This window comes from Drosophila innubila, assembly GCF_004354385.1.
Source record: "Drosophila innubila isolate TH190305 chromosome 3L unlocalized genomic scaffold, UK_Dinn_1.0 0_D_3L, whole genome shotgun sequence".
In the NCBI taxonomy this organism is placed as follows: Eukaryota; Metazoa; Arthropoda; class Insecta; order Diptera; family Drosophilidae; genus Drosophila; species Drosophila innubila.
The window spans coordinates 15,667,128-15,677,536 of record NW_022995376.1 but is presented as its reverse complement, the minus strand read 5'-3'; the positions used below and the strand labels follow the sequence as shown (position 1 = coordinate 15,677,536).

Here is a 10,409-nt window from a genome sequence, read left to right as displayed (position 1 = left end):
GAGGTGGGAGTGTGGGTTTCTTTTGGGCAGACAGAACGCGCGACGTTCGCTTTTCTTATCAGCACTTTGGTTACGCTGCAGCGTGGCATTTGTGTGAGTTTTATGTGCGGCTTTTGAGCTGGTTATGATGCCGTCGCGATTGCCACGCTTGTGCCATCATCTCGCTTTCCCCCCACCCCTCTGTCCTGGGGGGTGGTTGGTTACTTCTTTGTTTTGGTCGTCAGCCTGAAAAGGTGTCAATTGTTTTTTTGTGCCCGTCTGCCACGCCTCATCGCAGTTCACAGTCGGTTGCATAAACAAGTGGGCGTAGTGAATCCCATTAAGCAACAGTATTCGACTCTCAACACTCACTGCCGACAGTTGAATGTTGAGAGAGTTGTAAATGCAACCACCCCCTGAATGGGTAGACAACCCCCCGAGCGGTTGGCAATTTAAACTAATAATCAACGCATCAGCAAACATTGTCGTTATTATTCACGCGCCTGTGGCGCCCCCTGTCGGTTGACTGCTGACAGATTGCCTGGCTGGTTGATGTCGCTCGCTCTATCGGTCTATAGCTCGTACTGGATGGTGGATGGGGTACAAGGGTCTTACAAGTGTCTTCATCAATCAGTGGGGCGTGTACTATTTAAAAATCGTTTATTCGTTTACAGTTTTCATATTTTGTTTCTTTTCAATTTTAATATCACATTAAAATATAGATTTTTATATATATACATACATATATACTTATATACGCATATATTACACAAAATCGGGTCTCAACAATATTGATATAAAGCACTAAGAACTTAGAAGCGAATTAAGGCGCTACATTTAAACAGTTGATTTCGATTGTGGTAAATTGGAAAAAGTAAATAGGAAAGATGAAATATAAAAGAGTTTGAACTTTATCTATAATTTGATCTGAAAATGTACAAAACAATCCCTGTATTTGTATTATGTTATGTAGTTTCAGATTAGGCTTTCAATAGTTCTAGAAATAAATTTGAAAATTTAATAATTTAATAAAAAGATAATCATTTTTCTGACAGAAGAAAAGAAAATTGACTTTAAGATATTTTTAAATAAAGTGATTAGAAGTGAAAATAATTTAAAAATGTGCCTTATTAAAAATTAAAGTGATCGGTAAAAAAAACGATCATAAATTAATCAAATTTTACAGTTTATGTGTAGTTATCGATACTACTGTAATACTATCATATAATGGATTCTGATAATATTCTTGCCTGTATTATATACATCACTGTAGTATAAATTCTTCCTGGCATCACTTCGCTCTGCTGCAGTAATTATGCTTTTGATAATTTACTTTTTTTTAAAAGCCCACATATCAAAATCAATAGTTTAAACATAGACCAGGGGGTAAAAGGGGGGGGTTTAACAGAAACATGCAACTTAAGAAAGAAGAAACTCACACAAAGATTCAGCTAACACTAGGGTTCTACACTAGCAAATGGGCAGCTTTTGGTGCTGCTACCAGTTTTTCTGGGTGGGGATTTGTTTTTTTAATCTTTTTTGTTGGAGGCGGCACTTAGTCCGGGTGTAACTTTAGACCGCATGCTCTGCGGCAGCAGCGCCGAAGCGCAGCGGAGTCGGTCAAATGATGTTGGGCGGCGTTGTGGCGACCGAGGGCATGGGAACGGCGACTGGCGAGGATTTGGCCGACTTGACGCAGCCGTAGGATGAGATGCCCGTGCCGCTGCTGCTGGGCGGTGATGGTGGCGTCTCCGGACTGATGAGTGGCAAGTAGCGCCACGGATGATAGAGGCCGCCGGCGTACATGGCCTGGAGACGTGCCTGGAGATCCAGCGCCAGGGTTGGATCCAATGGATAATGCCCCAGCCCGGGAAATCCACCTGGAACGCGTGGCAGCGACAATTCCAGCGGTGATCCGAAGCCATATTTGGCGGCCAGTGAGGTGGGGGAATGTGAGTGGGAGTGGGAGACGGCGGCGGCAGCAGCTGCAGCGGCTGCAACGGCGCTCAGCTGCGCATGATGATGCGCATGGACAGCATGAGCGGCATGCGGATGTGGATGCGGATGATGTGGATGGTGATGATGATGATGGGTCAGACTGTGTCCCCCAAGTGGCGAGTGCTGTGCTTGACTCTGCTCCTTGCCCAACTGACCGCCGGCACCAACTCCATTGCCAGCTGTGCCGCCAGCTCCTCCTCCTCCGGCTCCACTGCCACCGCCTCCGCCACCGCCGCCACCCGGCACCGGTGACTTGTTGAGCGTCTTTGGCTTGCGACGCGGACGATATTTGTAATCGGGGTGCTCTTTCATGTGCAGCGCGCTGTAAATTGAGTAAATGTTGAAACACTGATCAAAGATCGGGCAACGGCATCGATATTAAAACGATTGAACGATTGAACGATGGCGATGATATCATAAAGTCAATCTCTTGTTGAATATCGTTCCCTTCTTTCCCTGGGCCATAAAAACGTAGCTGTATTATTAACAACTGTCAACATACCCTGTATTTAATTTTTAAAATCGAGCTTAATATTATGTTATCTTCGCCATATATTTACATTAAAATCTAATATAACAGCTATAATTGTTATACATTTTTCCACTTCTAAAACCATTAATAAATATAATGATAAAAAAAATAGTTATATGTTTCTAATTACTCCTCTACAAGAATTAATGAAAATTACTTATATACAAGTAGGATGTGCTTTTAATATGAAGTCCAATTTTTGATCAAAATTATTGGTTTTTACTTATTACTTTATTTTTTTTTAATAAAAATCATATACTTATAGCTGTTAGCAAGAAATAAAATCAAAAATAACTGTTACTTGTTGAGAACTTTAATAAATATTTAAGATATATAATAATTATTTTTTGACTTGCTAAAAAGTGCAAAAATTTCTGTCATTATATCAAAAATTTAAATAGCAAAAAATATAAAATTTGATATTTTTAAGACTTTCTTAGATCTATTCCTGTATTTATTCCCTATTCATTTTTTTGCTGCCCAAAAATATAAAATCAATGTATTTCAAGAAATTGTATTTGTTTAGGAACGGAAATATGGTTTATCAACTGCAAAGTCGCTTAAGCCCCGTTCAATCTTGTTTGTAGAGTATATAAACTGAAGCCGAAACCCTTCTATAAAACCTCTCCTGTAATGCCTCTCTCCTCAATGCTTATCTGACCATTTAGCAAGGCGAGAGTGAGTCTTTAAGTTCTGAAGTTCTGGAGTTCTTAAGTTCTTCAGCTCTAGAGTTTTGTTCCGTATTCCCAGCTGCAACAATGCGCAATTGTTGACATTTGTTTGACGAACGATAAATGTTGATAAAAGGTGTGTATGTTATTATTATAGATACTTGTTGTTGTGGTTCTTGTTGTAGTTACTTTTGCTTTCTTTGCCCAAATATACTTTTGGCTCTTTGTTGCAGTTCCCATACACAAATTGGTCAGCCCCTGTTATCTTACAACCTTAAACAACAACAACAAAAATTAAAAATTGAAAAAAAGAAAGAAAAAGTATATAAAATGCTGTCGCCTTATCGAGACCTCGCACATTGGCAAATATTTGAACAGTGTGTCTTGTTTTTCAACTGTTGTTGTCTCAACCGCACCAAAATCGAATGGCCATTAGTTTAAGCCCTAAAAAATGCGAACTAGGCTCATTAATAAATGTCAGGCATCAAGTTTACACAATATCATTTGGCAGTCAAATACAATCAATAAAAGGATTTAGACAGTCACAATCGAAATTGAATGCAATGAGACTCGGTGTTTATACCACCTAAGCCACAAAAATTGTATTGAATTGTATTGAATTGTTTACCCAAGATATGCAACCAAATGAAATATGGACACGAATACGTTCCTCAATGCCACTTTAGAGCCTCACAATAGCTGTCCATTGTCTTAGCTAATCGCTTAAATTGTAACCAGACGACAAACCCTCACACACATGCAAACACACACACACACTCATACACACAGATACTCACCGCAATCGCTTGGCCTCATCAATGAATGGACGCTTCTGTGATTCGGTAAGCAATTTCCACTCGGCACCCAAACGCTTCGATATCTCTGAATTGTGCATTTTCGGATTGTCCTGGGCCATTTTGCGCCGTTGTCCTCTGGACCAGACCATGAACGCGTTCATTGGTCGTTTAATGTGGTCATGATGCGAGCTCCCAATTGAGTTGCTGCCATTATTTTGTTGTTGCTGCTGCTGTTGTTGTTGCAGCTTTGGCACCACCGACTGCTGTGGTGGCGGTGGTGGTGGCGATGTTGTGGCACCTCCGATTGTTGTTGTTGCCAGCGGCAAAGGTGAGAGGCTGCTCCTGCTGTGATGACTGTGACAGCTGCTGCCACTTCCACTGCTCGTATACCCATTGCTATTGTGACTGTGACTGTGGCCGTGACTGTGATTGTGGCTGTGACTGTGATTGTGACTGCGATGCAGCAGTGCCGAAATACTCGTCATGGTGAATTTTGTGTCAGGTGAGTGGCCCGATTGTCTGTTGTCCGTTGGGGAATTCGAGCCGGGCTGCACTGACCGTGCTGAAATACTAAAATGCTGAAATGCAAACGGTAATAGAGTTCAATAGACACGCTTTGTTTCCAACCAAAATGTCAAGCAGACACACATTGTATTCTGAAAGGGGTTTCGAGTTGGGGGAGCTTTGAAATTCCTAAAATGAGGTAATCCAAAAACCCCCTTTCCCTTACGCCATGTCTGCACTGTGTTTCTAACCAACGCTGATTCTTGGAAATATTTATGTATTCATAATCTACTCATAAACATGTCAAAATATTTAATTTATAGTTACAGTTATGTTCAATGTAATATATGACATCACTAGATATTAAAATAGCTTTAATCAACTACGGATTAATTTTTGAGAATATATGGATATATTTTTAGACATCTCAATATTGAATTAAAACTTCTATGGCAGCAATATATTTTGAAAAATAAAATAAGCATTATTTGCTGACAATCTTTTTGAAAACTTTCATTATAGCATAAAATAACATTACAAAAACATCTCTATACATAGCTTAAATTAATTTTAGAAGCCGTTATTTAGAGACTTTTTCAATTGTAACAAAAATAAAAAAATCTTAAAAAAAATTATAAATTTATATCTGGTGACAAATAATTAAATAAAATAAATTAAAATACCTTTTTAAAATTGCATTGCTTTCAGATATTAAAATAAGTTGGTGTAATGCTCATATAATAATAGTATTTATATGATCTTAGAACTCAGAGAGAAGCATAAACAAAGTAGATTTATTAGCTTACAAATTTTAGATAAAATTGAATACTTGAATGTTGGAATAGTATGAGTCTAAGATCGCTATTAATAACTCTAAATATTATTACAAATTACGTTATTTTCCATTGATTTTTATCTATGCAGAAATGGAATAGTAAATAAATCACTATCAATATCAAACTCGAATCAATCAATCAATTCTTGAGCAAATAATAAAATTATGATTCACATTCAATTTCAATTAAATTAGTCTACCTATAATGATATATTGAAATTTTGTTTACCTTACGTAAAGTTGTGGATTTTATGCGTAATCCCGCGTAATTAATATGATCGTAAGTGGGTTTAGTTATTAAACACTTTCTAAACAAACACTTTGATTTATTATGTCTACATATATTTCTTTTATAATACAGTATTTTAGGTAGTGATCTTGATCTTAACACTAGACAAAACGCTTTTGAACGACACTTGAAAATTGAAAATACGTTTCTTTTGCGTATTGTGTTGGCTTAAACAACTAAACCCGGAGCCGAGTGCCGTAGTGCCGTAGTGCCGAGTGCCGGAGCCGGTGCGTCCGTGTCGAGTGCGCGACAATTTTGATTTGAAACACACACATTCTATGGACTGTGCCACAATCTATGGATGGGCATTCGAAAACTTGCGACAGTTGGCGGAACACAAAAAACCAGAGGGAAAAACGGCAAACAACAACGTAGTATGCGTGTGTGTGTGTGTGTGTTGTTATTGTAGTGGTTGCAAGTTGCTTGTGCGTTCACAAGAGCGAACGAGAGAGAGGGAGACAGACAGCGAAGGAGTGAAAGAGAGAAGAAAAGAAAGAGAGAGCGAAATATCGAGACTGGTGTTTGTAGAGTTTTCATTTTGACACCTCTCGTTGTAGGACGTCGCGACGACAACGTGGCGGCTAAGTGATAAAATTTGCTGCTGCTCCTAGCGCTACATTCTACCCTCTTCCTCTTCCCTATACCCTATACCCTCTTCCCTCCACCCTCTCTACCCCTCCCCTGAACTACCTCTTCGAGTAACTTCAACATTTCATATTTGTATTTGTATTTGTTCATCTTGTCGAAATTGTAGTGTTGTTATTGTTGCTGTTGTTGTTGTTGCTATTCTTTGAGCGATTGTTTGTCCTGCGTCCCTTTCTTCCAGCCACAATACAAATAATATCTGATATTTTGTATGTTTTCCTTATTGTAAGACTTATAAGATAATCTCGACCAAAAATCATATTCAGTTGCTTATCAATTTGGCCTGACGCCTTGTTTGCTCCCACAATCGATCGACGCTCCGATCGTGTATATCTTTATATATATATTTAGGTGGGTAATCGTATGCAATTGTAGTTGCACTTATGTTGATACCCTTTGGTTCCCTTTGTTTAGACGGGGTACAAGGGAAGTGTTATCAATTCAATTACTTTCCTTGTTTGTTGCAAATTATACAGGAAATTCGTCATTCGGTAGTTTCAATTATTTTCCACGTAATTGAGACCATAAAACATCGAAAAGGCTTTAATTTGACAATGAGGGTTGTCTTTAATCTTTGCATAATATTTGTAATTCCAGAAATTAGAGTTCTACACAAGCAGTTACACTTTGTAAGTAATCCCTTTGATAGTTCTTAACTTAAGAAAGTCAATTCTATATATAAATGTTGGAATAACAAATTGAAGATAATAGAAGCTTTTTTAAAAATGAATTCTATTGATAAATGGTATCGATTGCTTGAGTCACGTTTATGATTAAGCTAAAAATGCGGATGAGGGTTAAAACGTGGGTATAATTTTTAAATGGTTAAATAAAACTAATTTAAATTAACAATTAAAGTAAACTATATATGTGGAATTTTTGAAATTGGTCAAAATCTTAATAAGTGTATAAAAAAATTATATATATTTAAAAGTTTAAATTAAAAACTAACAGATAATGTATCTTTCATAAATGTAAGCCAGACATTCCAATGGTCTATAGTGTTATTTAATTTTCCACTTCCAGGATTCATATTTCATGTTTGTTTTTAAAAAGGCTTTCTAGAATAAAATGTAACAACTAAGTTATATTAAAATTAAAATTCTTATTTTAAGCTGATAGAAAATGTATCTATTATTAATGGCCAGACAATTTTAATAGTCTCTAGTTTTCTATTTAATTTTTCAGTTACAGGATTTTATGTTAAATTTTAAAAAGGTTTTCTGGAATAAAATTTCAAATATTTTTTGGCGCCAAATGTTAGATAAATAATTGCGCGCATGCGTCGCTCTCCAGTCGCGTTGGTGGCTGTGTAGAGTTTTTGGCCAGAATGTGCGGAGTGGGGGCAGAGGATAGCCACCGCCTTCCCAGACCGTTGGCAATAAAATGGCAGCGGTATCAACGGTTTCTGCTACATGCCACCCAATTCCAGCACCCAACCACCAACCAATTCATGCCACAACTGGCGCCCTTTTGTGTGGCAACGTTGCGCGCATGTCGACGGCTCGAGTGTCGAGTGTCGAGTGTCGACTGTGGAGTGTCGAGTGTCGCTTTGGCCAATGGCATAGACAATGCTGGGGAGGAGTGGGAGGATTGGGAGCCGTGGATGGCGCTGCGGCTGCTTAGACGCGTTCTCAATGGTGACGGCTTTTTTATCGTTTTTGTTTTGCATGCGAGCTGAATGCATTTTATTGGCCAAGGCACATGGCCAAAACAATGGGCTAGCAACAGTTGGCTTGACTTCTTCTGTTTGCTCACTGCTGTGAGCGTTGTTTCTTCCTTTTTTCGCTCCCTGCTTCTGCTTCTGATTCTGCTCTTGTGCCTGCTCCTGCTGTCGTCGACTGTTATCGTGTCCTGGCACACTATGCCAGCTGCCATTTGTTCTCGCATAATGGACATTATGCCTGCTCTATTATGTCCAGCATTGGGACAATGAAACGAAAGCATCGTTCAATTCCGTTGCGCTACTTATGACCAGACTGAGGAGCTGCTCCTCTCCCCCCCCCTGACCCTACACTTTCCCCTCTCTCAAAAAGCAGCGAATATGTGATTGCCATAATTTTGAGTATTTTCGTAGCACTTTTTACGACTCTTGAGTTGCCTTCCATTTCCATTCGCATTGTCCTCCAACTCGGCGCATTGTTTGGCTGCAATAATTTATGGAGGAGTTTCAACCATCGTCATTTCCATTTTCATTGCCAGAATTTGCATGTGTGGATGCCGGTTTTTGGCCAAAAATGGAAATGTGGCTCGCTAATCGTGATTTGTGTATTAAATGAGCTCCGAGTTTCCCCAAATTAAAAGGGTTGAGTAGGGTGTACAATGCGAGAGTCATTTTGTGATGGGATGACAGTAGGGTCTCACTGGACAGTCAACCTGCAACCTGAGTTCAATTAATACATTTTGATTAAAATAAATATTTAATAATACTTTAACCATTGTTTCTTACTTTTATTTATAAAATTTAAATAAACTGAAATCACCTTGTTTTTATTTATATAATTATATTCAGTGGTCAAATACAATATACATATGGGGTAATTATACATTATCGTGCTTAATCACAAAATAATGATACAGCTACTGAAACAAATACAGATGATATAATTACATACATACGAATAACTACTAATTTACAAAAGTTATTGAATCAATCAAACAGATATATTTTTTAAGCTAAACTGAAAAAAAGACAAACTTCTAAAATCAAATACATTCATCTTAAATATTTTGTTCTTGAAATAAGACCATTTTTCGCTTGCGATCCCTATTTTTAATATCAGTTCGGTTCAACGGCCCATGGCGACAGGTCTGAAAATAAAATCTTTGTAAGTATTAAAAATATAGAAATTATACCTTTTATGTTGAAAGTCATTATTACATTGCTCAGTTTAATTGTACGTATATGTGGGAATGATTGCAAACGTTCTTTCAATTCATGTATGACACGTGTATTGGAAAAGTAATACCGGTGTATAATTTCAATTTCTTTAAGACTTTTGAGTTTGATGAGGATTCCTTCAATTTGATTTAAATTGTCGCGAGGAATAAAAACTGTTATATTCTCCAAGTAAGGACAATACTGTTGTGCCAATTGCATTATTTCAAGAGACTTTTTTGGATCATAAGCATGTAGAGCTAACACATTTCTGCCGCAATGTTGTAGAATGAAAGGAATATATCTATATTCGTAGCATTCACAATAAAAACAATTGAAACGATCACGACTGTGATATGCAAATGCTTCGCTTAGATTTGGATGAACTGCAGCCAGATTCAGTTGATCTCTCAATTCGTCTAATTCCTTATATATAAGGTCTAAGGCATATATGTTCAAGTCAACGATGCTCAGGTTTTCCATTTCTAAGACCATTTTTCGCTTGCGAGCCCTATTTTTAATATCAGTTCGGTTCAACGGCCCATGGCGACAGGTCTGAAAATAAAATCTTTGTAAGTATTAAAAATATAGAAATTATACCTTTTATGTTGAAAGTCATTATTACATTGCTCAGTTTAATTGTACGTATATGTGGGAATGATTGCAAACGTTCTTTCAATTCATACATGACACGTGTATTGGAAAAGTAATACCGGTGTATAATTTCAATTTCTTTAAGACTTTTGAGTTTGATTAGGATTCCTTCAATTTGATTTAAATTGTCGCGAGGAATAAAAACTGTTATATTCTCCAAGTAAGGACAATACTGTTGTGCCAATTGCATCATTTCAAGAGACTTTTTTGGATCATAAGCATGTAGAGCTAACACATTTCTGCCGCAATGTTGTAGAATGAAATGAATATATCTATATTCGTAGCATTCACAATAAAAACAATTGAAACGATCACGACTGTGATATGCAAATGCTTCGCTTAGATTTGGATGAACTGCAGCCAGATTCAGTTGATCTCTCAATTCGTCTAATTCCTTATATATAAAGTCTAAGACATATATGTTCAAGTCAACGATGCTCAGGTTTTCCATTTCTGCTTAAAATTACGTTGCACACTTAACAAGAGCAAAACTCCTACTGAATGTAAAATAAAGTTGAAGTTTATAAAGATTGTACAAAACAAAGATTGTAAAAACCACTACAATTATGATGTATATTATATTATTATAATTTATTTTAAGAATTACACAAATCAATTTCAGGTTTT

General features: G+C 37.3%; 2 protein-coding genes across 2 annotated transcripts; both read right to left on the bottom strand.

The window, feature by feature from the left end:
* Positions 1 to 1,512: 1,512 nt before the first annotated feature.
* On the bottom strand, positions 1,513 to 5,864 carry LOC117788652 (transcription factor Sox-1b). Its single transcript, XM_034627483.1, has 3 exons — positions 5,546 to 5,864; positions 3,978 to 4,555; positions 1,513 to 2,299 (listed from the first exon to the last, which is right to left on the bottom strand). The coding sequence occupies exons 2-3, from the start codon at positions 4,460 to 4,462 to the stop codon at positions 1,600 to 1,602; spliced, it is 1,185 nt and encodes a 394-aa protein (XP_034483374.1). The 5' UTR covers positions 4,463 to 4,555; positions 5,546 to 5,864; the 3' UTR covers positions 1,513 to 1,599.
* Positions 5,865 to 8,790: 2,926 nt separating this feature from the next.
* LOC117788188 lies at positions 8,791 to 10,233 on the bottom strand. The gene is made up of 3 exons (XM_034626864.1): positions 9,754 to 10,233; positions 9,132 to 9,683; positions 8,791 to 9,061 (listed from the first exon to the last, which is right to left on the bottom strand). Exons 1-3 carry the CDS (start codon positions 10,231 to 10,233, stop codon positions 8,972 to 8,974), a joined length of 1,122 nt encoding a protein of 373 aa, XP_034482755.1. The 3' UTR covers positions 8,791 to 8,971.
* Between the last annotated feature and the right edge of the window lie 176 nt (positions 10,234 to 10,409).

Bases quoted from the DNA above. Each gene is read 5' to 3' on its own strand.
- LOC117788652 (XM_034627483.1), bottom strand. From the start codon at position 4,462: ATGACGAGTATTTCGGCACTGCTGCATCGCAGTCACAATCACAGTCAC. The intron at 2,300-3,977 runs GTGAGTATCTGT...CTCAATTTACAG, and splicing joins GATGAGGCCAAGCGATTGCG to CGCGCTGCACATGAAAGAGC.
- LOC117788188 (XM_034626864.1), bottom strand. From the start codon at position 10,233: ATGGAAAACCTGAGCATCGTTGACTTGAACATATATGTCTTAGACTTT. The intron at 9,684-9,753 runs GTAATAATGACT...TTTTATTTTCAG, and splicing joins GTACAATTAAACTGAGCAAT to ACCTGTCGCCATGGGCCGTT. The intron at 9,062-9,131 runs GTAATAATGACT...TTTTATTTTCAG, and splicing joins GTACAATTAAACTGAGCAAT to ACCTGTCGCCATGGGCCGTT.